Here is a 26,579-nt window from a genome sequence, read left to right on the forward strand (position 1 = left end):
GATACTTGATAGGATTATGCTCAATGCTGATCTCATACTTCGAGCTGCCTGTGTATCTAAATTTTAAGCGAATATAGTCCCCACAATGTGTGCCTAACCATACAACTAGCATCATTGGTCTAGTGGTAGAATTCGTCGTTGCCATCGACGAGGCCCGTGTTCGATTCACGGATGATGCACAACAATTTCTTTTTTGGTGATTTGATTTGCTGAAGTATCTTGGTCAAGGTTCGAGCAATCGAGGAGTTTTTTTTTTTTGCTAAGCTCGGTCAGAATCGTCTACAAGGTTGCAATGGAAAATCAATTACACATGGGTGATCTTCAGAATTACCCAGGAAAGAAAGGGATATACAAGTAGGAGACGAACTATTTACAGAAACCAACACAAATGTGCTTATGATATGAACAGTAGCACGAAAGTAACAGAACCCAGCCCCCAAACCCCGACTCCAACCTCCTGCAATAATTGTAAAGAAAACTGAAACACCACGTAGCTGTCATTGAGAAAGCAGCCGATGAATAATACCCGACCCGATCACAGCTACGAGGGTTTCATATTCGAACCATTTGAACCAAGAAAGATCATATGCGCTTAGAAAGACATGCCTCCGGCACCCCCAAAGCCCGACATATCCACAGAAGGGATCCCAGATGACGTGCCGTCACCATTGTTTCCCCCAGGCATGGAAGCCGGGGGCGGAGCTTGTGATGGTGCGTTTCCGCCGCCAACAGGATCAAGATTAAAGGGCAGGAACCATGCGCTGGGCTGGTAGAACTCGCCCATTCCCGCAGGGGCGCTTGGGTCCATGTGGCCAGTGAACAGTGTTTGATCTGGGGGTTGAGTTTCGACGCCGTTGAGCGGTGGGATAGGAGGATTGTTTGGATCGAATGAGGCGGGATCGAAGTCAGCAAATGAACCGTAGACAAATTGCCGATCTAGTTGCGGTAATTGGTCTGGTGGGATACCGAAGTCGAAAGGTGGTTGACCGAATGGCATTGGCCGGGATTGCTGGAACATGGATGGCTGTGGGAATGCACTGTCTGGGCCACCGGGGGCGTTTCCTATAATGGCTTCCATCACAGACTGCGGTGAAGTCTGGTCCATACCCGGTGCTCCATTTGATAGCTTGCTGTTCTTGCGAGGTCGGGACTTGCGGGGTTGAACTGGCTGCGGAGTGGGGGAAAGGCCGGCAAAGAAATCTTCCACGCTCTGGAGGTCGGGTTTCTGGCCCATGACTGCGTCTTCGCCCGTTTCTTTGTGTCGCGTTTCGGGTCCCTCCCAGTGTACTCTTGACACTCCATGGGGATATTTGTCGAACCAGTCACCATATTGAAACATTGGTGCCAACGATGCGCCATCAGTTGCCACAGAGCCCTTTATAGCTGCATCAGCGAACAGGCGATACCGATCCTTGGCACTCTCAACCATATAATGGAACATTCCCCAGTACTTTTTCATTTTATTGAGATAGCGATAGGTATGCCGGAGGTTCTCTTTTGAGCGTGCCTCTAGCTGTACGTTCTTCGAGAAGATCCCCCAGATGTGAACTGTACTTGCCGAGTAAGCGCAGTAACCAGCAAAAGGGACAGTGAGGGGATAGGCCGAAGCTCGATCAAATAGCACTGATATGTGATGCGCAGCCTCCACTGCGGCTCGGCCTGCATTACTGAGAAATGACTTAGGCATATCTCTTGGCGGTCGCCCCCCTGGAGACAAGGGAATAGCGAACTGATTGAGAAACAGCATGTTCTGGTGTGTGATGATGTGGAGGAAAATGAACTGATTTGCAATCTTCTCTGATGCATGGATTTGAAGATTTTCGTAGGTGAAGGTCAAAGGTGCCGGAAGAGACGCAGAGAATTCCTCAATTTGCCGCTTAAGCTGCATGTATCCTGACTGTGGATGCCAAAGTGGATGTGAGTCCTTTCTTTTCCCACCCAGATTCAGGTAGTCAACGATGCGCCCCCATATGATGATAGCACGGATAATGTATGCCGAGACACCCATGTTCTCTTTAGCATTAAATAGCTGGCCCGCATCTTCAAGTACGGGATTAATGACATCGCCGTCAAGATCTTCTGTTGGACCAGGTATCTCCATCTGGAAGTGAGTTTCCTTGATAGGAAGCTGTATTTGTAAGAATTTTTCATTCCCAATAGGGGGCCGCTGACTTCCGGAAGAGTTATATCGATCCATCAAGAAACATGCCCACATGGTGCGGCGTCGAATTTCTTGATCAGTAAAGCTCAGCTGTGAGCCGTTGCCATTCTTCTGACTGAGTACTGGATCCTGATCAAGTTCCTGATGGAGCTGCAACGCGTAGGCCATTCGTAATGCCTGGCCTCCATATGACCAACTTCGTCCACCGTGACAGGTCCCAAACTCGTGAAGACCAAGAAGTAAAAAGACCGTAAGGATAGTAATGTTTGGTTCGTCGTGCCGGCTCAGAGCGATGGCCGCAGCGGGATTAGCCCAGTTCTCTCCACGCAAGAATGGCGGATCGGAGTTGAGCTGAGGGTGTGTGGAAAATCGTGCAGATACAGCACAGACAGCAAGAATTAAGACAGGGGGAATTGAGCCTGCTTTAAGCCTTCGCATAAAGCTGGGTTTGTGTAATAAGAGATATGACTGCCCATAGACACAATCAAAGAACACCTCTGCAAGATGCTCTTGTATCTCCAATGATGGTAAGAATTCGGCTCCCTCGGTGAGAAGGCCAGTTCCATCGGTGGGTTTGGTTTCACGATTCGTTGGGAACGTCTCTTGTGGTGGGCGGACATCCCCACGAGTCCATTCCTCCATTTCTGCTGCAAATGCCTCTTCCGCGCTTCGTTTCTTCTGTGATTTTGACGGCTGGACCGAGGCGGAAGGCTTGACAACCGATCTCCCAATAGAGACCATATCTCTCGTCTCCTCCTTGGGTATTGTCTTAATTACGCGATCTTCCATCCTCTTCAGTCGCTTGTCCAACATAGCCATATAATCCGTGCGCGGCGCCGCCTTCCGTGTAGTTACTTTATACACACACGGAATTCTCGAGCGCGTACAATGTTTGCAGGCAGGCTTTTCGCCCGAGCAGCGGATTTTCTTGCGGCGGCATGCGATGCATGCCAGCGGCAGGCGCTTCCGCTCCTTTCCAGCCTTGGTCTTCATCTCGCTCCAAGCCGGTTTATCGTCGTCGTTCAGAGGTTCAAGATTGGACTGGCCGTCGTCTCGTTGGTCTAGTGTCCCGTTGTCTGGGCCTAGCGCGGGGTCCGCTGTTTGTGCGCTACCGGGATCACGGGAGCTGGCATGGCTTTGCGTATCGAAGTCGTCGAGAGCTGCTGCCTCCTCCTGGCCTAGATCAAAGCTGACACCAGGGGTTTTCGATGGCGATTTGTCGGAATCGGGTTGGTTCATGACGGGTGCAGATACCCCAGGACCCAGGCCCGAAGCATCCTTCGGCACGGGCGGGAACAAAGAAGTTGCTCCCAAGATGGAAGCCGAGTTCGTCGTGGGGGATGTATATTTGGAGTGGAATATACCGAGAAAGTGAGATGAGCGAACAAGAGGCTGTATTGAAGAGAAAATAAATTGCAGGACCCCGAATATGGGGAAAGGTTCAGCGGCGAATGGCTTGGCAATGATTCAGCCATTGACGCCGCCCATATTACGGAGACTCCACCATAACCTATGTTGTATATGGGAAGTCTTTTGTAGCTTGGAGTAAACTTTTGAAGCAGAAGAAAGTACGCAATCGATTTGAATTCACATGCCTGGAGTCTTTGCTCCAACCGTATATCCCCCCCGAGCTCCTATACTATTCTCGTATACTAGCTCTAGGTCCAGAAATATATCTACGATCTCGCCCTCGTGCGATAAAAATCACACATCATAAATTCATGGATATACTCGCAGTATGTCTGACGTTCTTGGACTGGACCCGAACGCGTATGACAGTAGGACAGCCGAGTTAGCATCTGGGCTGGCACATCGGAAGCTTGACAGAAGACTAGGACTAGCATACAGCTACCTGCCCGAGTAATGCTTGCTCTGAATGGCCAACACAATAAGATATTCATCGATCATCTCGAGTGCATTACAGAAAAAGATGCTTTTTTCCCTTCTCTTATACTAGCCACCTTTAAATGCCACCTACCGAAAGATAGGCCGAAGTGATCCGAATTTTTCTCAAGCACACTCGCTATGGTCATTGCAAATGTCGAATTTCTGTACGCAATCTACTCCCTAGTTTGCGCGACAGATCCTATGTGGATTTTGGGCGTCCAACCTTCTGGCGCGGTGTTGCGAGCTCAAGCGAGTTCAAAATCTCACCTCCGAGGATATAGATGTTGTAGCTAGGGAACACGAGCCACATACCACTTAGTAACATTAGTTTCGAATTTCGTGTGGAAATATAATAGGCCGAACTCACTTAGGGAGGATCCAACAGAGGAAGAGAGTGAGCGGGTCGTTGTGACCGATGTTCTCGAAGCCGGAGAAGATCTCGTTGAGCCCTATTTATCGAGTTATAAACCAATACACAACGCTTAGGCAAATATTGCAGCTTACAGTAAAGGATAGTCTTGCTCAGAGTCATGACAGAAGCGGTATAAGCGACCAGGAGCGCGATCGCACCGATGCGCCCAGCGACCACCTTCTCTCCCTTCAGCAACCAGGTGAATCCTTTGGTGATCTTTTGCGACCCGGCTCTTCTAATCGTCGACCCATAGTGGTAGACAATCCAGAGGTAGGATATATAACCGATAGTCTCGAAAATATTCATGATAGTTTGAGCAGCAGTAAAGCCATTGCGCGCATTGAAGGCGGGCCAGCCGTAGATATAGTCAACCTCTCCGTACAGGGCGTAAGGTGTCCAGATCGGAGAGTGTAGACTTCCACCGGGCATAGTATGCGGTCGCAACAATACATAGCCTGTGTCCCATATGACCAAGGGAACTGAAATGACGAGCCAGATTGTCAGCGCCGCGGCAGGTGTATGGGTCCATTTGCGCGAATTGGCGTTGGTAGTAGCTGGTGGCTTGGACAGCTCTTTCCCGGTGTCGAGCGAGGGGAATTCGCTAGGATGGTGTCGCGTAGAAATCATGATAAACTTGTGATAATGTGAGTAAGAGAGAGAGTGGAATGCAATAATGATATTTACTGTGAGAGGGAAAAAAGTAGGAGCGAATTAGCAGAAAAAGAATATAGCTCACGACTGACGGCCAATGACGTTGAGGGCGATCGTTTGCGGGCTGCATCCGAGGGCTACATATTTGCTTGCCTCTCTCTTTGGTTGGAAAAATGATTGTATAAATCCGTGAACTTCTCCTCAAGATGGGCGGATGGGCTTTAAATGAATTAATGCTCCCTGTGTACTATACCTAGGTACTCTGTCTGCTACTGTACCTAGCCAGAACATAGTTCCTGCAAGGTTTCAGCAAACGGCTTGTACCTACCTATAGGAATACTCAAGAATTATGTGGTCACTTCTCAAATAGTATTTCTCTTTGTGATACTCTGTATGGAGAGAGTAGGCAACGGTAGCTAGACACAATATATGCATCACATTTGTTCATTCTACTGTCACCAGTCTGTATGATTTTTGTTGCCCTGAAACGCCTATTAAGTTAACCCAGATTGAGAAACTCCTGGCTTGATATGTAAATTGAGTATCCATGATAACATTGAATAGCTAAATGGCTTTTAGCATGGCATTGCTCTCTATACCTTGGGCGGTCCAGTACTTTATAGAAGCCTTGGTCGGAGGGGGAGACTAGCAAAGCAACACAAAGCCGTACCTCTTTCGGCACCACTGGAATCCCGAGTACTAGTCTCTCCCTGAACATATTAATTATTCCATTCATTTTACCATGTATGGAACTAAATTGTAGTTGCTACTGGCAGCTCGAAAAATTACGTCCACGTGACCACCAAATATCAGCCATAAAAGTCAGACAGCAATGATGCATCTTCTCTCCGAACTCGAAATTCAAAGACAGTGTCAAACTGGCTGCCACCACGCTTGTCATCTCCCATTCAATCCGATGAGCGCTTTGTATGAAAAACTCGACTGATAGGGAACCCGATCATGCCCCGTACCCCTGGGTCCGCAACTGATGGATTCAACGAAAGACCAGAAGGTCAGTCATATCCGTTGAAGTAGTTGCAGTCAATACATGACCCCTAACTGCTATAGAAGAATGTGGAGCGACTCGCACGGGTGCGTGAGAACCAGCGCAAGAGTCGAGCTCGGAAGCAGGAATACGTGAATGAGTTAGAACAGCGTCTTGCAGTATGCAAAGAACAAGCCCAACAAAAAGATATCGAGCATCGACTGGCGACGCAAAAAGTCGAGGCTGAAAATAAGCATTTGAGAGACCTGCTAGGATCACTGGGAGTTTCGAGTGCTTCTGTCCAGCAGTATCTGCAGGAAGTGGATACGGGAGCAAACACTAGCCGGAAGGTTGCCATCCCTGCTATCCAGCGAGCGGAGGGAAATAGTACTCTGTCTCAATCACGTCGATCCACTCGCACATCGAATTCGTCAATGGTAGTACCTCACGTCTACAAAGAGGGATCTGTGACAACTGAACTGCCAACAGCGGTCAGTGGGGCATGTGCCTCGACAGTGGTGCAACCATCAGATCAGCCACCAAAGCAAACTCCACAAGAAGAAGACCCGGCTTTGTGTGGATGTCGGTCCGAGAGACAAATTCCAGAGACGATCTCTGACGAAGATGTGCTTGATTCCACGCTGTGTGCTATTGCAGAAGAAATGATCAATCAATACAACACCAAAGGGATTGGTGTTGATGAGATTCGACGAAAAATTTGGTCTGGATTCCGAGGAGGTGCAAATGGCACAGGCTGTAGAGTGCAAAATCACATTCTGTTCCAAGTGCTAGACGATATCAGCAGTGATGTCTGACTTTGGCACTGGTTTAGCATTCACATTCGGTTGGGATAGTTGATAGTTCCAGCCGCCTTGACATTTAACAGAGGAAATGAGAACGAGGACTACACTACTACCAAGAATCGCTTTCAACCCTGTTCTCTTCTGCAATAGCGAGCCTTGAAAATTACGAGTACTTTGATCCGTACCACGGCATCTCGGCCTTAGGGCCCCAGCGGGACGATTCTGTGCCTGGACATCCCACCTAAGATGTGGGGCCACCACACCAAGCCTGGATATTTCCCCGGACCCCACGCCCCGACGGCGAAATGGCAACATTATCCCCGATTGCAGGTCCCGAGTCCGACGCTCTGCGAGCTAGAGTATAACCAAGAGGAATGGCATCCACTATTCCAATGACGTCAAGATGTCTCAGATTACCTGTTGCATCACAAACCACAAATGACCGATGAGAAATACTTCTCTAAATCCAATCTATTCAAAAAGGACAAGCCTTCAACGCTCCGATCCCCCAAACTAAACTGCTTGGACTGCCAAATCCCCAGCCGGTGGAAGCCCTGAAACGAAAGATTATTAAGTTCTAGCACCGATGATTAGCCGCAAAATAGGAAAAGATGGCCTGGCGGTGCATCCCGTCCGGGATCAGCGTGTTCCGTACTGGCAGTTTGGTCTAAGCCGAGAAAACCGGGGATATGGGGGTTTGGTCCGATGCCGGGGCACAAGTGTGGGGGAACTTTCTCTCGGTGAAGGGAGTATTAAGGGAGTATTTTGTATGCAACACCTTGAAGTGCACCATTCCACTACATGAATAGTCTCCGAAAAGAACACGGGAGAATGCGCTTGGCCAAGTAGACAATTAATCGCGCAAAAGCCGTAAGAGTCGGCATCCCTCCCCCCCGCACTGATCTCCACGAAAACGCTTAGCTGCGGATGGCTTATCCCATAGTATCTGTGTGGGAAAATAGACCCAATATTATTAGAACACAGCGTATTCTTGGATCGAAAGTAAATGGAATCTTTTTTTTTATTAGCTATATACAACATAGTGCAGTGTTGTAGGAACGGGCGACCAGGTCTTTGCATCTCGGAGTGATGTGATGAGAAGGCTTTCCCCATTCGGTAGGAGAAGTGGTGATCAAGAAATTGGCCCGTCCAGATTAGAATGGAAGTCGCCTCTCGAGATCAGGTGAGTCTGTATGCAGACCCCAACATACCCCCATACGGAGTAAGAAGCCGAACGCTGAAAGGTCCAAGATCCAAGACCTACATCCAACGGAGAATTAGAATTAGCGGGGAAGAGGCACGAGCGTTGTAAGGTAGCAATGTGAGCCGAAGTATAGCCGATCTATAGTGAATTCAGGCCCAAGGTAAGGAGTGGGTTATGTCGAGGTATGACCTTTGTGGACCAGAGCACAGAAAGGGGGTTGATTTCTCACCCTGTGTCCCTTACCAGCCACTATTTATACTGTGCCTTGTGTCCCCTTTTCAAGGTGTCTCTAAAGTCCAGTTCCAGTGAGTATCAACCATAGCCAATCATAGGAAAGGATGTAAATATGATCAGGATAGTGCATACCTTAATGTCGATCACTTTCTCAATTTATTGCATTTTATGGAGTAAATATTATATGGAGTACGTGCACAAATATTAGCTCCCCCCTGTGAGAAATCGAACATTTAAGGTCCATGTATTTCCCTCTCCTGTGGCTAGTTCCTTCCTCACACCTCTATTTCTTTCCATGCTGTCTCTGTGAGTTCTTCTCTCACTTTCACAGCACTTTGACAGCAATGAAGTTCGGGTGGCTACAAGTAGCCGGCCTAACGGCTTCGGTGGTTAATGCAGATGTGAGTTCAATTCAAGTCGATCAATTATATCACTGCTAATAACGTCGCGTCAAAATAGCCTCTGGCCTATTCTCCTCCATATTATCCCTCTCCATGGATGACTGGTGCGGGCGAGTGGTCTGATGCATACATACGCGCCGTCGAATTTGTCTCTAACCTAACATTGGCCGAGAAAGTCAACTTGACAACCGGTACCGGGTGGGAGCAAGAGCGATGTGTTGGTGAGACTGGGAGCATTCCCCGACTTGGGATGTGGGGAATGTGCATGCAGGACTCGCCATTGGGTATACGCTTCAGTAAGATTGCCCGCCCCGAACACAATTGGTTTATTTAACTAATGAAATTCGAAAAGGTGATTACAACTCTGGTTTCCCTTCTGGTGTCAATGTTGCCGCGACATGGGATAAGCGACTTGCCTACCAGCGTGGTACGGCAATGGGAGAAGAGCACCGCGACAAGGGCGTGGATGTGCAGCTGGGTCCTGTTGCTGGCCCTCTGGGAAAGTACCCCGAGGGCGGTCGTAACTGGGAAGGATTCTCGCCGGACCCTGTATTGACTGGTGTGATGATGGCCGAAACCATCAAGGGGATGCAGGATGCTGGTGTCATTGCTTGTGCAAAGCATTTCATTGGAAATGAGCAGGAGCATTTCCGTCAGTCTGGCGAGGCTCAGGGATACGGGTACAACATCTCTCAGAGTCTGAGCTCAAATATTGACGACAAAACCATGCACGAGTTGTATCTTTGGCCCTTCGTGGACTCCATCCGTGCTGGTGTTGGCTCTGTCATGTGCTCCTACAATCAGATCAACAACAGTTACGGTTGCGGAAACAGCTACACCCTCAACAAGCTGCTCAAGGGCGAGCTGGGATTCCAGGGCTTTGTTATGAGCGATTGGGGTGCGCACCACAGCGGTGTTGGGTCTGCTCTGGCCGGTCTGGATATGTCTATGCCCGGTGATGTCTACCTGGGTAGCCCTTACTCCTACTGGGGTACCAACCTGACCATCTCCGTTCTAAACGGCACCGTCCCAGAATGGCGCATCGACGATATGGCTGTCCGAATCATGGCTGCTTATTATAAGGTTGGACGTGATCGCGTCAGAACCCCTCCCAACTTCAGCTCCTGGACACGCGATGAATACAACTTCCAGCATGCTATGGTCAGCGAGGGCTGGGGCAAGGTCAACGAGCGCGTAAATGTCCAGCGTGACCATGCCCAGATCATCCGCAAGATTGGCTCTGACAGCACTGTCCTGCTCAAAAACAAGGGTCGTGCACTGCCTCTTACCCATGACGAGAAGTTTATCGCTATTCTGGGAGAGGATGCGGGCTCTAATGCTTATGGCGCCAATGGGTGCAACGACCGTGGCTGTGACAACGGAACTTTGGCCATGGGCTGGGGTAGTGGAACTGCCAATTTCCCTTATCTGATTACACCCGAGCAAGCCATCCAAAATGAAGTCCTGGAATACAGCAACGGGCAGACCAACGTCTTCGCTGTGACCGATAGCTGGGCCCTCAAGGAGATGGCCGCCCTGGCTGCTCAGGCTGATGTTGCACTGGTTTTCGTGAATGCCGACTCTGGCGAGGGGTTCATCAACGTTGATGGCAACGAAGGTGACCGCAAGAACCTGACGCTGTGGAAGAATGGCGAAGAGGTGATCAAGACTGCTAGTCAACACTGCAACAACACCATCGTTGTGATTCACAGCACATCCGCTGTTCTGATTAGTGACTGGTATGACAACGACAACATTACCGCCATTGTCTGGGCTGGTTTGCCAGGCCAGGAGAGCGGCCGCAGTCTGGTGGACGTACTGTATGGCCGTGTCAACCCCGGTGGTAAGACTCCATTCACCTGGGGCAAGGCTCGCAAGGACTACGGGCCTCCTCTCCTCACAGTGCCCAACAACGGTGCGGATGCTCCTCAGGACGACTTCGAGGATGGTGTCTTCATTGACTATCGCCGCTTTGACAAGGATAACACGGAGCCCATTTACGAGTTCGGTTACGGGTTGAGCTATACCAACTTTACCTTCTCCGACCTGAAGGTCATTCCTCTTGTCTCGCCTAAATACAACAAATACCAAGCAACCACTGGGAAGACCAAAAAAGCCCCCGTTCTCGGTGAAGCTGGCAAGGCTTCGGATAATCTGTTCCCCGAAGGAATTAAGCGCGTCCGCCAGTACCTTTACCCGTGGTTGAACTCGACCGACCTGCGTGCGTCGTCCGGCGACCCTGACTATGGCATGGACTCTAAGGACTACATTCCAGAGGATGCCACTGACGGCTCTCCTCAGGACCTCCTCCCCGCTAGCGGTAACTCCGGTGGCAATCCTGGTCTGTTTCAAGACCTCTACCAGGTGACCGCTACTATCACTAACACCGGGTCCGTGACTGGTGACGAAGTTCCCCAGTTGTACGTTTCCCTTGGTGGCGATGATGAGCCGTCGAAGGTCCTGCGTCAGTTTGACAGAGTCACTATTGCCCCTGGCCAGACCCTCCAGTGGACCACTACTCTGACCCGCCGTGACGTCTCTAACTGGGATGTTGACTCCCAGAACTGGGTAATCTCCGACGCCCAAAAGAAGGTGTATGTCGGTAACTCATCCCGCAAGTTGCCTCTTTCGGCCGATTTGCCCTCGGTCGAGTAAACGCTCTTCTTTTTCCCTGAAATGAAACCGGGAGGATACACATGTCCACATGAATCATTTTCTTGAGGTTGTACAGCCAGCATTGCGCTTTGCACATATTTTCCTTTTCTCTCGAGACATGCCTCCCATGACTACCTTGATGGTTAATGAAACCCATTAGTATTTCTTATTCAATCTATTCATAGAAGCATAAAACTGAACTCCTGATGCCTTGATCTATTGTATCCCGCACGCAAGTGCCTATCTGTAAAACCATGCTTAACTCCGGCATAAAAGCCAGACATCCATTCAATCTGCCTCTGAAATTGTTCTCTCCCAAATCCCTACCCCGACAAACCCCTAACACGCAAGCCATCCGAGTCCACCCAGCACCGTCCTCCCGACCACCCTATTCCCAATCCTAACCCTCACAGTCCCAAATCCAAATCAACTTCTAATCCACATCAAAGCAACAGCCATAATCCATGAAATGCTCACATAGCCCGACCCATACCACCAGCCCTACACATTCCAGGACCACGACCTCTCAAGCATAGCAATAACATATTCCCATGTTCATCGATTCCCCTCAAACCGTCTTCGGCATGACTTCCGCAGACTGCGTCTCAACACGGGCCTCATACGCGCTCGCGACAACAGACGAAGTCGCACACAGACCAGCGGGTCTTGGGCGTGAAGAAATGGTATTGAATTGCCGCTCAGCGCGCAGACGGCGTACGAGGCGTTCTTTGTGCATGCGGATCTTTCGCTTCCGCTTCCGGGCAGGCGTGCGCTGTCGTAACCACAGTGTCATCAGGACAAAGATTATCAGCATGCTTATCAGTTGGATCAGCGTGTGGTTGTTGTTGTTGTTGCTGGTGAGGGTGGGGTTGGTGGTTTGCTTGTGCAGCTTGCTGCGTGTGCGGGTATTCATGTTGTTGCGGCCAATTGGATATTTTGGGGGAAAAAATTGCGGCTGGTGAGGTTGATGAGTATGTAGACTTGAACGTCCAGGTGGTGGAGAGGGCCGGTTTGATGTTATTAATTTAGCGGGGAGTTGCTCGCGAAGTGAAGCTTTTGGGTTTTTGGAGAGCAGAAGGGGTTTGATATTGATTCGACGAGCTTTGATTTCGTCAAGGTGCAAGTGAAGCTCGTGAGAGGAGGTAGGTTTAGGAGTTGTTTTTAGTTGAGGTAGGTGGAGAGGGTTTGCGTTTGTTGCTGGAAGGATTGACCGTGCGAGGCTTATGATTATGTCGGGATATTTGAGAGTTGAGTGAAAGTTGTGCCCACAGTTCGGATGCGTTGAATCTGTGAGTATTGTAGCAATTCCTCATGAGAATATCAGATTAAATCATCTGTGCGGTATAGTCTTTCCCTGGCATGCTATCATACCATATCCGCGGCCCCCGTGGTGGCCCTGTCTGTAGCTGAGTGACCCATTCCTTAAAGGTAACACCAGCACGCTCAGCATTAAAGATAGCAATTATCGGCCCATTCGGCTCTGAAGACCCACTGAGATTGCTCAAATTATCGCGCAAGTGCAGACGATGGCCTCGATAACCGAGATGTTTCAAGGAAAGAGACCGCAGCAAGGATTCATCTCCGAGGAAATTCCAAACCTGTCGCCAAGCAGCACTGCTCTCCTCAATCATCTCTGGAGAGTCCCATCTTGATAGATGATGGCCACTATCGGTGTCCATTGGGGCTACACCCCTCAAGTTCAAGGACTGCAGGGCAAGAGACCTCAAAGTCGGCATTGCGGTGCGTAAAAATGCCTTGAGGGTATCATAGGTGATTTCGATCCAGTAAAGATCGAGTTCAACTAGCTGGGTGAAGTTGACGCGTTGGGAGAGGTCGATAAAATAGTGAGGGTTCATTACACCATTCCGGTCCCATTGTGAGAATGTTAGGACTTTGAGGCTTGGTGCAACTATTATAGGGATATCGATGAGATATCTGAGTGAAGAATCATCCGAATGTACCTCCCAGATACAGATACAGAGGTGCAGGTGTTCTAATCCTTCCAGGGATAAGAGCAGGGATTTGTGTGTGAGTTTGAGTGTAATATCCGAAGAGGGTAGGGCACAATGTTCATCGTTGCATATGTCTAATTTCTTGAGTTTCCTGTTTGAGGCAACTGCACCCTCTAGAAGAGCTGAGAAAGCTATAGCGTGGTCCTTCGCTCTGCTCCTCCAGAGGTTGTGTATGGGTTTTCTGATATTCAATCCGAATGGATTGAATCCAAGCTGGCGTTTTACGTCGCGCCAACCGAGACACCTGAACTCATCCTTTGCAATTGAATCTGAGTTCCAGAAATACTCGGAGTCGTTATGTTGCATTCTAATAACAGTAAGGTTCTCAAATCGTGCCATACATTCTTTGAGGACCTTGTTAAGAGTATCGGATTCGATGATGCTGAGATGATCTGCCACAAAAGCCTGATATGCAGTGTGCCGCGTATTGATCTGGGCAATAGGCAGCCTGTCTCTATGTGAAGTGGTGCAGGACTCGAAGGAATCAATATCCATCTCATAAAAGCCCCCAAACAAGGACGGTACGACCCATAGCTCTTGAACTCGTGTTCGGAAGCAATTATTTGCAGCGAGCTGTTCCAATCGACGAAGACTGTGACTAGTGAGAATCAAGCCGATACTTTTACAATATCGGTCCGCAAAAGCATCCAGCGACTTCGTGTACACTCCGAGGCAGGTGGTTCGAAACGCAATCCAGTCACGCAGCTCCAGATGGCCACAGATGTTCCATACAAGCTCCGTCGGGAGTGTTGCGATAGACATCTAGATGAAGTTTCTATGTTGAGCGAGCATGGCAGAAAGGAAGAGTACGTACTGTTGACCTAGAGCCTGTCGGTGTGGACATCATGTGATTGGACACCAATGCAGGTATGTTTAACGCGTTTGCATGGACTTTATGCCTCAGGCACAATATGCTATGTAGACCAGAAACTCTGAGACTGCGAAACAAGCAAGCAAAGGAAAGAACTGCGATATTTAGTTACTGTAGAGATATCACTGGCTATCAGAGAATACAAACATTCCCATTGTCCAACGTGCCCGCCGTACATATCAAACTTGGATTTCCAGTAATTTACCAAGCCAAGGGTCCCATATCCATCTCATAGGTATTTTCCTCAATTAAACGACCATTCTCATCATCAGAGCCATTGCATGGAGCAGAAATCTCTTTGAGTTGACATCGACTAGATTGGTGAACAGTAGGTGTAGGTAGAGACGAGCGTGATAGTATCTTTCTGTGAAGAGCGACTGCCTGATCGATTATATCCTGAGTCTGGGCAATGATCCGGTCTCGCTCGTCATCCCAAGAAAATACCTTGGTTGTATACTAAATAAGGTGTGAGTGAACAAATTTCCCTAGCTTCCCTCGAGGACTCACCCGACTTGTGTTACTTAGATGTATGAACACCCATTTCAACCCGTCAGTCATGACACCGTAGATAACTGCGTTTCTTCCTGCTAGTTTGCGAGAATGGTGAATATTCGACATATTTTGAAGTAGAGCCCAGCTCCGACGCACCGGACTCTTAGTCTTCATCACAATCATGTTTGTTTCGAGCTCCCAGCAGTGGCCATACCACAAAACGTAGTCGATGATATTCACTGGAGCTAGACTTTGGTCGTCTGTCATTCCCGGCGTGAACATCCGCTTCCGAAAGCTCCAGTGGGGCGAGTCTAGGGGCCCGTCAGGATGAAGTGACTCTTTCTTGATCTTATCTGCGAGCAGCGCGAGGAGAAGTGATTCTATTCTCATTGGGAACAACGGATGTGCGACACTCTCCCGAGCGGTGATTAAATCAAGATCGTCCCACAGGTACGCTTATTAGTTATTAGCAAGCAAGATATTAAACATGTGGACAATTAGCTAGAACTTACCGAGATGGTCTGGGATGCTCCAGGTCTTTTTTGCGTTGAGTTGCCTCTTATTCCACCACCTAGTAGGTGAGAGGCCAAAGGCCTTCACTACCCGTTGATGTCCCTTGGTTGTCTTGATAATTGCACAGTCTTCTTCAATCATTGTAGGCGAGAGTGCAAGTGAATACATTGAAAAAAGCCAAGCCGATAAAGTTGACTAACTGAAGAGATGGAACTTCGATCTCGGAAGCAAACGTGCTTCATATGACTCAGTGTACTTTCCCTTTTAGGAAACGGAGCCTTGGAACCTTTCCAAGGTTGACAATCGGACTGTTGAACTTATTCCTGCACATGTATAAACGCCCCGAAAGTAGATTGTATCTTTATAGCTATAACAGAGGGGGAGGGAATTATCTACAATGACATTCAAGACATACGAAAGACACGAAAAGGCACACACGAAAGGCATACGAAAAGACATACCAAAAGACATACCAAAAGACATCCATACAAGCCAGACTCACAAACCTTGTTATATACATTCTAGAACCATGGAAAGTATTGATGTACTAAGCCTTTCAGAGTAACGGAAGGCATACTGTCAGATTTAATCCCTCTTTATATCTTATGCATCCCCTTTTCCTTCAACTCGCCGCGCACGTTTTCTAGCCATGGAGCAAATTGTTTCTCGAAAGAAGACTCCCAGAAACTTTAACAAGAAGAATAAAGAAAAAATGTCTACGATCGCCATTAGCGACCTGGATCCGATTGAAATTCCTCATCACTTTAACCTCACTCACTGTCCACCTGCCGAGTTCGAACTTTCTCCCAGAAAGACGGAAAAGGTCTCGCTCCCTCCTCATCTAAGTAAGTTTGGTTATTGATGTGAATTTGTTTCTATGCTAACTTGTATAGACTCTATCCTCGCAAACTATGACATCGCAACCGGCGGCTCAACTAGAAGCGAGGCATTAATAAGATCTCGTATCAATGTGATTATCTTGACAACTTTGGCCAAGATGATGCGCGAGTTTGCTCCGAAGCCCCATACCCCCGTTGCGTCAGCTTCCTCTACTGCACCTTCCGTATCACTCAAGTCTGTTCACCTGCAATTTGAACGCAAGATAAAATTCAATTGGAAAAGCCAGAATCGACTAGTGAAACTTTTCGGCATCGTTGATTACTCACTTTCATATGGCATGCCTAATAAACATGCGACCAATGTGGCTATGGTTGAAGTGGAAAGACCGCACTTGCTTAAAAGCGGCATGTTACATTGTCTCGCGTATATGGGTGAGTAATCTTAATCTGTATTATACCTGACTTATCAGTGCTAATCTGAATAGCGATGATACACGAAACAAGAAAGCAGTCCAAGATCAGAGACAGATCTGTGTACGGAATCGCGACGGACGGTTACGAGTGGGTGTTTATCCGGATTCGCTCAAATGGGGAGGTAAGAAATCATCGTGAAACTTGCTAGAATATCACTGATGGATCTTATAGTGGATTGAAAAGACGTATAGCTGGGTCCAGAATGCCCAAGATATTGTCTCGATGCTGGTAAAACTTTTCGCTCGTGCTGCGGGATTCGATCCCCGGAGCTATGGTAGGAAGAACTCAACTTCGTCGACATAACCTGCTACCAAGACGCGAAATCAATAATAGCAATTAACGATAGCCACGGCTCTCTACGTATAGCAGCGTGATGTAAGGGCTGGTATGTGTCATACAGATGGCCCTGGCCACAGAGACCCTGAGACTAGCTAGGTGGTCAGTATGTGATCCCCCGTCCTTAGCAGCGGTAGCTAGGTTCGACACTGCAAAATTTCTACCATTGCACGATATTCATCTATACTACTTACAATAGAGCATTAGATATTTTCATTCCTTTAAGCTAGGGCTTTGCGAACATATTGACCTATAACTCGGGCTGAGACTGGGGAAGTTCTCTTGTCTCAAACCACCCAAAAACAAGAAGAGAAAATATGCAAAGGACTATCACCTGTCTATCTTTTCGGGCTGGGATGAAAAGCGTTCAACCAAGCCCTAAAACCGTGCCCTCTTTCGACAAAAGCGCCTTGGGTGTATCGAACTCCACAATTTTGCCGTTTTCCATGAAGTCAAATTTATCAAAGTCTAGAATTTCATGCAGTTTGTGTGCAATAGAGAAACTACTTAGCATATATCCAAAGAAATCAAAGAAGTCTCCAAGGGCATACTCGTAAGATGCCGAAAGGCCAGTTATATCAATACCACCCTGCTGAGACCAGTCCTCAGGGATGACCTCAATTTCGGAATCTAGATCCCCGATAGTGGCTGGTTGTACATATGAGCGAATTCTGGAAACAGCCCCAGTGGAGGTTCCCAGTCCAATCCAGTATGTCACGAGCATTTAGAGGGTGCCACTGAAGTGGACGATATTGAATAACGCGATACCCAGAAAATTCGTGGAAGGGCGTTGGGAAGCGTCGAAGGCAACTTGATTACAGCGCTGGTAATCCTCTATCCAGCCATAGTTTCGAATGCTGGAGATACCGCCGAGGGCTACTAAGAACTGCGATAATAGAGGGGCCTTGGCTTCAATGTCTAGAATGCGCATCTGACGAGAGGTCTGAACGTACAACTTTGTCACGTAGTTCACCACCAGAATGCAGGTCGAGACCACTACTGTTGTAACAAGAAGAGCCAACAAAAACTCAAGATCATTCTACAACACAGTGGAGCGCAGCATTGACTATTAGCACTAACGATGCAAGAAAGCTCTTCGTCGATGAGTTCGTGATCTTGACTAAATCTGTAAACAGTAAATCAGGTCAATTAAAAAAAATTTACTATTATAAAAAATTGGCATGAGTAGTTCCAATATCCGTAAAAGTCGACGTTGTCGCTCTGAGTTGAAGGTCAAAACCAGTAGTAATCAATAATTGTTGTTCTCTCTTACCCCATTGTAGTATGCAAGATAATTTCGTGGGACCGATGGGTTGTTCTGGGTTGTAAAACCATGATGAGAATCCTATAAAAGTTAGTCAAGAGGAACGATTGACCAAAAACAATATTGGCATCATACCAAGAGCTAGCAAAGGTAGTCATAAGTGAGAAGAGACCAAGTGCAGCATAAACATCTAGCCGATGATAAACGTGCTCATTGGGATGCTGCCCAATGGCGCGGGTCCATCACTGTAGCCATCCATATTTCTGTACAGGCCGTCAGCAACATGGAGAACCTGATGTGTAGGTAGGTTCGCTGAGACTGACGAGGAAAACTGAGACCGAGAACAAACAGGACACAGAATACAAGAAAGACTGACAGAAGAGGCCAACCAATATTCTGAAAATAATAGTGCTAGAAAACTCAGTCGCCAGTTCGTCGATTTAACTACGTATATTGACAATCTAACATCAATTCCCGCAACTATTCGTCATCCAATACAACATCAGAAAATCGAGCAGTGTTGTTGACTGATTAGACACCATTGGAGAGCATTTTAATTTAGCCAGCAGAACTCATGAGATCACTAGACGATCCATGTTGAATGATTCTCCTATCTTCATCCAGCGCGATGACGTTCTTGGCATAGAGAAGACGATACGCTGTAGCAGTAAGTTTAAGGAATGGTTTGAATAGTTATAGGGCGTATACATACCTGAGTTTATTTCCATGATTACATTCTGCCGAGAGTGCTTAATGAAACCATGTTCAGCAAACAAGCTCTCTAGAATTACCTTCTTAGTTTCTCGGTCAAGACCTATCAACGCACCATCAAGGATAATAGCCGGTTCTTTCGAGTAAAAAGCCCACGCAAACGCTTAGGAAACCTTTTGTTCTTTCAAGTTTGCCAGATGCAGAGGTATCGGTGTGACGTTAGATGGGCTTTTTAGTGCTCCCTTCAAGGCTCGGATCCGATATGTTGGCTGTTCTTTTTTGATTGACTGCTACTATTCCATAATGAAGCTTCATATTCATGCTTAGCGTACTATGGAATTGCAGTATTTCAAGGTCATAGATGCTGTGCAAAGTTTTTGGTGTTGATCTTCAGAATTCTCGGTAGCACATAATGTTTATAACGTCTGAAGTCTTTCACCAAAATCTAGAATGCTTTTTGGTCAAATATCAAGCATATACATATTGAACAATGGGACCAGTCAATCAAAACGATCAAACAACTAGTAACCGCACTTGAGCAGCATGTAGTACGAGCCATCTGCCGCCATAATTGCCTTTTCACTTACAATACCTCTTTCAAATCCATCACACTTGCTGAGACCCGATTATTTGTGCCGAGTAGCACACCTGCAGAATGCACGACCAGGTAACGACCTCCCTCCCCCGAAAGTACCCGCAGAGACCGTGTGTAACCGTGTTCTTGGGGTGAAGCGATCTCTGTCCACTCCCCTTCGCCAAGGGCCTTGTTGATGAACAAACTACTCTGCGTACCGGAGCTGACAATGATGGTGCCATTTTTGCCACCGTAAGGTGTCCACACAGCGTATGGCGAAGATGTCGGCTTAGCACCACTGGAGACAACCAGACGCTGGCCCGGGGCCGAGGCGATCTTTTCGGGGTCGGACGACAAACGGTAGTACAGAGGGAATGAGTAGCTTGATGTATCAAAGAAAGAGCCATACTCATATATGTAGAAGTATTGACCGTTAGGGAGCTAGCAAGATCAGTATTTTCTAGATATAGCATAAAGAAATCGGTAGTGAATTGTTATTCTTAGTTTAGCTCACCTTGGTTACAACTGGCATGCCGGGTCGATCGGTATATGTCGGATATGCGACATCCTCTACCACAGGCCCCCATTTCTTCAAATCAGTTGAGACCTGGTGACTTATTGTCTGTCCATGGGTTGTATTGTCCCGCTGATCAGCGTAATAACAAATCAGCTTTCCCTTGCTATAAATGGGGTTAGTAAGATGTTTGTAGGCACAACAGAAGAACATACTGGGCAAGTAGGAATGGCTCCCACACAGGAGTCAGGCCATTGTTAGGAACAGCCTCTCCTCCAGAAGCAATATGACTAACAAATTTCCAAGTTACGCCATCGTCCTGCGACGCGTAAAGATCAATGTTTGTGGACGACAAGTCAGTCGGAATGCTACTACCGGCCAGAAGTAGAGTGCCCTTTTTGAATGAGCCGACTCGCTCGGGTAGGGAGTAGAGGAACGGCTGGTAGCGCAGGCCATACCCATTGGCAGTGTCATGCACCTTTGAAATCTCCTTCCAGGTCTTTCCGTAGTCCTTGGAGCGGTAGATAGGAAAGTAAACAGCCGGTGGCTCTGGGGAATAATTTTCCCATGTCGCAAGAAGATCCCCGTTGGGAAGCTGCTCGTTACGCGGGTAGAGCGTCCTTGGAACAATGTAGTTGGAAGGTGGTGAGAAAATGGTCACATTTGTGAACGGGGCCGGGGAAGAGTGCTTGGAGCGCGGAACTGTCACTGCAGCCACAGCTGCAACAAACGCAAATACCTGGGGAATTCTCATGTTGGATATGCTAGAGCTAACTGGTCTGCTATCTTGATGGGCAGCATCATGCTGCTTGTATCATGCTGCTTTTATAACTATATTTTGTCGAAAATTAGAGTTGATTTCTAAAACTATCTGATGCTCCGGGCTGATCCCGCCGGAATTGACCTTATTTGGGACAAATTTGAGGGTCTCTTATCTGAAGAATTTCCATCAATTACAACCATTGTAGATAATCCGGGGAAATATGGCAGAGATCACGGGAAATGCTACGGAATTACGATGACATCAATTGCCAAGAGAGCACGTGATTCACTGCCCCCCTACTTCAATAGGAACTGTGTTTTCCCCCTATATTTGTAACCTTGGAGTACTTTTGCTCTCTGATCAATATGAACTTTGAGGATCGACTCTTAAGGGCTACTACGGTCGGAGGACAACCTCGTATCGGCCACAATATACCCCGTACATACTCTGAAATTCAAACTTTTAAGCCCACGCTAATTGGGCAGCACAAGCCCCCAGGCAGTTTGGCCCCCGTCATCCACAGCCAAATTTAGCGACGCCCAAAATGTTGGCCAATGATAAACGTGGATCTACACACCAGTGCTGAATACGTTTCCTACTAGCACACAGCCTTCGAGCATCGCCATAATCTGCTGGCAACCAACATGTTTGACTTTGATTGATTGGGTGAAAGTCGTCTTTAATTTCCGGGAATCTGTGTAGCCTACAAAGTAAGGCTGGGTTGATATTGGATACTTATATACCTTGAATTTCTTCCACGTTTGCTCATTCAGTCTCAAAACTGCCTTACAGATTTCACTTGAGACATCCAAATTCCGAAAAACTTCCTTTTTTTTATACAAAGGCATTCGTCTGAAAATGGCACCGGCCGACCTCGCACATCGGCCAAAGAGCCAACTGACAGAAAAATTACAGCGATCGACAAAGAACCTCGTCGGTCGTTCGACAGCCATGTGGGATGATTCAAGATATCGTTATCATCAATCGACAATGGAGTTATGGCACAGATCAGCAGATACATTGAATGATTCGAAGGATCGGTGTCAGCGGTCAGCTAAATCGATGCTATATCGATCGGTGTCAAAATGGAATCAATCAGCAGATCAGTTATACCGCGCCGCCCGTATTGAAGATACGGAACAGCATGTCACAGCAGGCGATGGAAAAACCCAAGAACCAATGTTCTCACAGTCACGATTCTATTCAAGGGCACTTAACTCGCAACCAATAAGCCCATCTCAAACTCCCGATACCACGTCACCATCCACAAAAGTCAGATCAATCAAATCAGTCTCTGTCACTGTTTCTTCCTTATCTCCAGACAAGCAGATTGAAGGGCTGTATGAAGCAACTGAACTCGTCAATTCCACGGTGGGGCACACAAGAGATTTGCGGGACGACAAAAGGACAGCCTTGGGTGAGATCGAGCTTGAGTGGATCGACTCGACCATCACCGAGGCCGAAAATGCCGTCAATGATTTAGCTTCATTTGTAAAGCATTTTAGACAAACAAGGCCCCAAGCTCACAGAAGTTGGAAGCGTCGTGACTATGGACTTGCCCTGAAAAAGGAATCCCGCATGCTTCTTTCTCATGACAAGCTCGAGACAGTTCTTGGCCACCTTGACTCCCTACCGAGCACTTCAAGCAAGGACGAATCATTCTTCTCTCCATCTGAGGTCTCAATGGTCACTCCTGCAATCCCAGAACTCTCATCTGAGACGAGTGTCATATCTGTGTTTGAGCTTCCAGGTCTAAACCCCGTGAAAAATGAGCGACCTGTACCGAAAATTATCGTGACGCAGCATGATGGTGATCATGACGATAATATCATCTACTCCCATATAGATGAAAGTCCTCCCCCAAGCTATGAAGTGAGTGGGATGAATAGCCCAGCAGAGCTACCGTGATAGTATCACTACATGACCTTCCAAGGCTGGATAAGTAGCGATAAAGTTGTTATGAAATTATGAAACGATACCACACGAACAATGAATCAAAGCTTTCTCTCTATATGCTAAATCAAACTTGCAATTTGCAAACCTCTTACCTTATGTCAAAATAGTCCTTCTGTCTGGGCAATGAAATCTATAAATTATAGCACTAAAAAAAAATCCACCCATACTGGACATTGGAAACAAGATCTAAAGACGGGATTGAATATCGAGCGCGTCAATCTCCTCGGCCACAGTGTTGACTGCCTCAACCGCCATTCCATATCCCGCCTGGTAGCCAGTTCCACCGGCACCATAGTTATGGACAACAACTCCGTGGCGTCCTGCAGCGCCTACTCGCACATTTTCCCGGGCAACACGAGCACCACCCTCACGAGATGGACGTAGCCCAGCAAATGCACCAAGAATCTCAGTCTCGGTCGAGTTTAGAGCAGGAAGCAAAGCCGTCGTTCGAGAAAGAATTGAGTTTGTCTCTTCTCCAAATGTATCCGGTGTACTGTCGATATGGTTTAGTTACTGTCATGTGGAACACCCAAGAGAAAACAGCAATTGGCCAATGGTTTTTTTCGCAAAGGCTGAATGGATTCCACTTACCCAACATTCTTTTGCATGAAACCACCAAGGATCACGTTTCCATTCGAGTATGGTCGGGGAATCACATATGTTTCATAGTCCTTGCCATGTCTCATGATGTTTCGTTGCACATGAGATGCTCTTGCAAGTAGAATCTGACCTCTGGTGGGAAAGCACTTTGAATCTTGGACTCCCGGTAACTCTTTTGCCGCATTTCCGGTGCAGTTAAACACCACCTTGGTATCCTCGCTAAGATAGCCGGACGACACTTGGGGTAACTTTTTGCGGATTACTCGCACCCCATATTCTTGGGTGACCTTCTGGAACAGATACCGAAGGTGCATCGGTGCATTGAGTGTTATTGTCGTGAACTCTATGCCGAATGCGACTCCCGCTGGCAGGTCTTGTGTGGCAATCTCCTTGAACTGTTCAATGACAACATCGATAAGCACATCCGAAAAACAAGTAAATTGTCTATAACTCACATCTTTAAGATATGCGGCCATGGATTCGATTTTCTCGCGGGATGGTAGCTCATCCCAATACTCCACCGAAGGCGTTTCCTTCACAAACGCATTCTTCCCATCCTTGGCTGCAAGATCGAGAAGATACGTATATCCAAGCCTGTCCCATCGCAATGCGTTCGGGTCACTCGCAGAAATGGCTGAGAAATTGGCACCAGCCCTGAACTCCGGTTAATATTTCTTGAATGTGAACTGACGACAGGAATTCCAACGGACCATGGTGAAGTGTAATGTATCGAAGTGTCTCCTGGAAGATGCTCTGCAACGATGGTCGTGTGTCGACCATAGCCCTTCTCTGCGAGAACGAGGGCTACATTTAGCCCAATCACGCCGGCTCTGATAAGGATCAGCACCAAGACTCCGAAACAGTCGTCGCGTGTTTTAGCTCCCACTTACCCGATGATCACTACAGATTCGCTTTTCATATTTTCGAGTGGCTCTATTGATCCTGAGTGAAAGTTGACTTTCTTATTTATCACTTTCCTGCTACCGTCGAGATCTTTAAATACTTTACAATCAAGGACAGCTCTTTGGACTATATGGTCTGATGTTGACTTGAACCGCGGCAAAGTCCGCGGTTCCTCCCTCCGCGGGCTACTTGGAGGGCTCCGGTTGGCGGCATGGCCGGTGGGGGTAGGTGGGGGTAGGCGGTATCGCCTCTCATTGGCTGATAATATTACAGCATCGAAGAGCCTCATCAAGACAGACAGTGATCTCGACGACCGATGGATAATCATCATACGGCTACGGAGCTAGCTCAGAAAAGAAGATCCACTCTGTCAAGAACGTGAAGTGATTGAGCCTAAATTATGGAAACTCCCTTCAAGACAGAAAGAGAAACAGAGGGCAAAAAGGGATAAACTCGGGTCGTTTAGCAACTTTATATCTTCCCTAGCTTCCCTGCAATGCACACTCTAGCATATATCATAGTGAGAGATTGCTGGGATACAGGTCAGAAATTTTCCAAGGATGATTCTAGACTTCTACCGCTCATGATAAAACTATGTCCTCTGGAAATATGATCACTTAGGAGTCACGACTGCCGTTCCGAATTTTGATCAATCTGCTATTTAGTAAATATGTCGTTGGAACGCGTCAAATAAGCTAGCCTATGTGTTGTACTGTACATACATAGAGAATGTCCGCATCTATTGGCGAGAGGACCCACCGTACCAGGGCGGATCCATAGCTCACATCTCTTCCCCTTCAAGGTTGGTTTCCTCTCCCCCCCTCCCCCACGACATATCCTTCCTCTATACCTACCCGCATTCTCTAGTTATGCATGGACTGTAGTTCATCTCTAGAAGTGTAGCATGATATGTGTGGTTCAATAACTGCTCATGAACCGAGACAGTCATCTGGCTTGAAGAAGAGGACTTGCTGCCCAATACTAGCCACCATTTCGAATCATGCTGCAATTCTTGAAAAACCGAAGATTTGAAGTGCCGCAAATCAATAGAGAAAACTCAAATGCCTCAGGGTAAGCTTGCGGAGATACCTCGGCGGTGATATCTCGGTAATCAGTCGGGAAAGACTCGGCTCACAGATTTAAATAAGACCCCTGCCAACATGTCATCCTTATCTCAAAGAAATATAGATATAAAGTCTGTGAAATCACCGTACAAATACAAATCGGAATAAAAATAAATAAATCACAGATTCTCATCGCATTATGCCTGAACATATTGATTCACAGGGACTTACCCCTAAAACGAGCACGTCACAGTCTTCCTTCGTCGAGGATCTCAACGCCACCCAGGAGAAGTCACATCCTTCACCTCTCCAGCGCTTGAAGAAACAATGGAAGGACATAAAAAAGGACTGGGGACCTCTCATGGCGGCCAAAGAGGACTTATATGACGAGTACACTTTTCCACCGGGGCGTTATTCTGGGCAAAGATAGCTTGACAATGGTGAGTGTGTTGCAGCCTACCACATCATGATCAAACTTGGTATCTAATAATGGTTTGAAGACAGGAATCGGCATTTCTTTTTGTCAGACCGCAAAAGAGCCCAACTTTTATTCTACCTCAAGAACGCCATTACCAATACCTCCAACGATCATGGCCATGCAAGATGTGCGACCTTCCTCCTATCAAGCCGACCCCGACTGCTTTCCAAAGCTTTTTATGTCCTCACGATACCGATGAACACTTTCAAAACAATGACATTTGCTTTGTGCAACATATACAGGGACTATTTTGCAACATGGCGTTCGTTGCTTTTCCAAGGGTCGCATTTTGTTGGCGTCTTCTTGAAATCTTGAGGATATGGCTGTCTTGAAGACATACAGATAGCCTCTTTCTCTCCCAATTTCTTCATTAATTTATAATATCCTAATATATTAAATTACACCGCGCTTTTTCTGGTAAATATATCACTAATATATCGGCACATGATCCCGACAAGTCAGCAAGTAAAAGAATGGGAAGAAAACAGAAGAAAGAGACAGAAGGGAGTGACCGACGCAGCAAACGAACATGAAGTTTTCATCGCTCGGCTTGGACGCACGCCCATACCCACAAGGGATGTTGAATTGCAACGGTTGCATACCTGGACGACGTACGGAGGAGCACATTCTAGAGCTGCTCTGGCAAGAAGCCAGCCACAAGAGAGAATATGAATTCTGTTTTCCCCAGCCTCTAGCTAGGATATAGACACCTCAAAGAAAGTGAAAACAAAATTCTAATTATTTTCACTACGCTGGAGGTTGGTTTTGAAAGCAGAGCCTCCGCCCAAATATCGAAGCATTAACAGCGGAGATTAACTATGG

At 47.3% G+C, this 26,579-nt stretch overlaps 15 protein-coding genes across 15 annotated transcripts; 4 read left to right on the forward strand and 11 right to left on the reverse strand.

Annotated features, from left to right (window-relative positions):
* Positions 1-592: 592 nt before the first annotated feature.
* On the reverse strand, positions 593-3,400 carry N7500_005305 (Zn(II)2Cys6 transcription factor; the record flags this gene model as incomplete). The annotated part of the gene is made up of 1 exon (XM_056676450.1): positions 593-3,400. The coding sequence occupies one exon, from the start codon at positions 3,398-3,400 to the stop codon at positions 593-595; it is 2,808 nt and encodes a 935-aa protein (XP_056531450.1).
* An 847-nt stretch (positions 3,401-4,247) lies between these two features.
* On the reverse strand, positions 4,248-5,087 carry N7500_005306 (uncharacterized protein; the record flags this gene model as incomplete). The annotated part of the gene is made up of 3 exons (XM_056676451.1): positions 4,248-4,362; positions 4,416-4,497; positions 4,553-5,087. 3 exons carry the CDS (start codon positions 5,085-5,087, stop codon positions 4,248-4,250), a joined length of 732 nt encoding a protein of 243 aa, XP_056531451.1.
* A 1,012-nt stretch (positions 5,088-6,099) lies between these two features.
* Positions 6,100-6,911, forward strand: N7500_005307 (bZIP transcription factor; the record flags this gene model as incomplete). The annotated part of the gene is made up of 2 exons (XM_056676452.1): positions 6,100-6,123; positions 6,180-6,911. 2 exons carry the CDS (start codon positions 6,100-6,102, stop codon positions 6,909-6,911), a joined length of 756 nt encoding a protein of 251 aa, XP_056531452.1.
* Positions 6,912-8,681: 1,770 nt separating this feature from the next.
* On the forward strand, positions 8,682-11,393 carry N7500_005308 (beta-glucosidase; the record flags this gene model as incomplete). Its single annotated transcript, XM_056676453.1, has 3 exons — positions 8,682-8,738; positions 8,797-9,034; positions 9,091-11,393. The coding sequence occupies 3 exons, from the start codon at positions 8,682-8,684 to the stop codon at positions 11,391-11,393; spliced, it is 2,598 nt and encodes an 865-aa protein (XP_056531453.1).
* A 568-nt stretch (positions 11,394-11,961) lies between these two features.
* On the reverse strand, positions 11,962-12,306 carry N7500_005309 (uncharacterized protein; the record flags this gene model as incomplete). Its single annotated transcript, XM_056676454.1, has 1 exon — positions 11,962-12,306. The coding sequence occupies one exon, from the start codon at positions 12,304-12,306 to the stop codon at positions 11,962-11,964; it is 345 nt and encodes a 114-aa protein (XP_056531454.1).
* A 412-nt stretch (positions 12,307-12,718) lies between these two features.
* On the reverse strand, positions 12,719-14,167 carry N7500_005310 (uncharacterized protein; the record flags this gene model as incomplete). The annotated part of the gene is made up of 1 exon (XM_056676455.1): positions 12,719-14,167. One exon carries the CDS (start codon positions 14,165-14,167, stop codon positions 12,719-12,721), a length of 1,449 nt encoding a protein of 482 aa, XP_056531455.1.
* A 310-nt stretch (positions 14,168-14,477) lies between these two features.
* On the reverse strand, positions 14,478-15,422 carry N7500_005311 (uncharacterized protein; the record flags this gene model as incomplete). The annotated part of the gene is made up of 3 exons (XM_056676456.1): positions 14,478-14,732; positions 14,784-15,223; positions 15,281-15,422. The coding sequence occupies 3 exons, from the start codon at positions 15,420-15,422 to the stop codon at positions 14,478-14,480; spliced, it is 837 nt and encodes a 278-aa protein (XP_056531456.1).
* Positions 15,423-15,930: 508 nt separating this feature from the next.
* Positions 15,931-16,897, forward strand: N7500_005312 (uncharacterized protein; the record flags this gene model as incomplete). The annotated part of the gene is made up of 4 exons (XM_056676457.1): positions 15,931-16,126; positions 16,175-16,552; positions 16,606-16,715; positions 16,766-16,897. 4 exons carry the CDS (start codon positions 15,931-15,933, stop codon positions 16,895-16,897), a joined length of 816 nt encoding a protein of 271 aa, XP_056531457.1.
* A 400-nt stretch (positions 16,898-17,297) lies between these two features.
* Positions 17,298-17,654, reverse strand: N7500_005313 (uncharacterized protein; the record flags this gene model as incomplete). Its single annotated transcript, XM_056676458.1, has 1 exon — positions 17,298-17,654. One exon carries the CDS (start codon positions 17,652-17,654, stop codon positions 17,298-17,300), a length of 357 nt encoding a protein of 118 aa, XP_056531458.1.
* Positions 17,655-18,208, reverse strand: N7500_005314 (ABC transporter integral membrane type 1; the record flags this gene model as incomplete). Its single annotated transcript, XM_056676459.1, has 3 exons — positions 17,655-17,969; positions 18,011-18,056; positions 18,204-18,208. The coding sequence occupies 3 exons, from the start codon at positions 18,206-18,208 to the stop codon at positions 17,655-17,657; spliced, it is 366 nt and encodes a 121-aa protein (XP_056531459.1).
* Positions 18,209-18,384: 176 nt separating this feature from the next.
* N7500_005315 (uncharacterized protein) lies at positions 18,385-18,746 on the reverse strand (the record flags this gene model as incomplete). The annotated part of the gene is made up of 2 exons (XM_056676460.1): positions 18,385-18,674; positions 18,734-18,746. 2 exons carry the CDS (start codon positions 18,744-18,746, stop codon positions 18,385-18,387), a joined length of 303 nt encoding a protein of 100 aa, XP_056531460.1.
* A 6-nt stretch (positions 18,747-18,752) lies between these two features.
* N7500_005316 (uncharacterized protein) lies at positions 18,753-19,066 on the reverse strand (the record flags this gene model as incomplete). Its single annotated transcript, XM_056676461.1, has 2 exons — positions 18,753-18,853; positions 18,907-19,066. Coding segments are annotated over 2 exons (261 nt in total), but the record flags the coding sequence as incomplete, so codon positions are not given.
* Positions 19,067-19,488: 422 nt separating this feature from the next.
* On the reverse strand, positions 19,489-20,747 carry N7500_005317 (sialidase family protein; the record flags this gene model as incomplete). Its single annotated transcript, XM_056676462.1, has 3 exons — positions 19,489-19,920; positions 19,994-20,159; positions 20,209-20,747. 3 exons carry the CDS (start codon positions 20,745-20,747, stop codon positions 19,489-19,491), a joined length of 1,137 nt encoding a protein of 378 aa, XP_056531462.1.
* Positions 20,748-21,614: 867 nt separating this feature from the next.
* N7500_005318 (uncharacterized protein) lies at positions 21,615-22,664 on the forward strand (the record flags this gene model as incomplete). Its single annotated transcript, XM_056676463.1, has 1 exon — positions 21,615-22,664. One exon carries the CDS (start codon positions 21,615-21,617, stop codon positions 22,662-22,664), a length of 1,050 nt encoding a protein of 349 aa, XP_056531463.1.
* Positions 22,665-22,898: 234 nt separating this feature from the next.
* N7500_005319 (FAD-dependent oxidoreductase) lies at positions 22,899-24,231 on the reverse strand (the record flags this gene model as incomplete). Its single annotated transcript, XM_056676464.1, has 5 exons — positions 22,899-23,205; positions 23,304-23,707; positions 23,768-23,966; positions 24,023-24,142; positions 24,203-24,231. 5 exons carry the CDS (start codon positions 24,229-24,231, stop codon positions 22,899-22,901), a joined length of 1,059 nt encoding a protein of 352 aa, XP_056531464.1.
* Positions 24,232-26,579: the final 2,348 nt, after the last annotated feature.

Source organism: Penicillium coprophilum, assembly GCF_028826855.1.
Source record: "Penicillium coprophilum strain IBT 35676 chromosome Unknown utg000004l_segment0_segment0, whole genome shotgun sequence".
Lineage (NCBI taxonomy): Eukaryota > Fungi > Ascomycota > Eurotiomycetes > Eurotiales > Aspergillaceae > Penicillium > Penicillium coprophilum.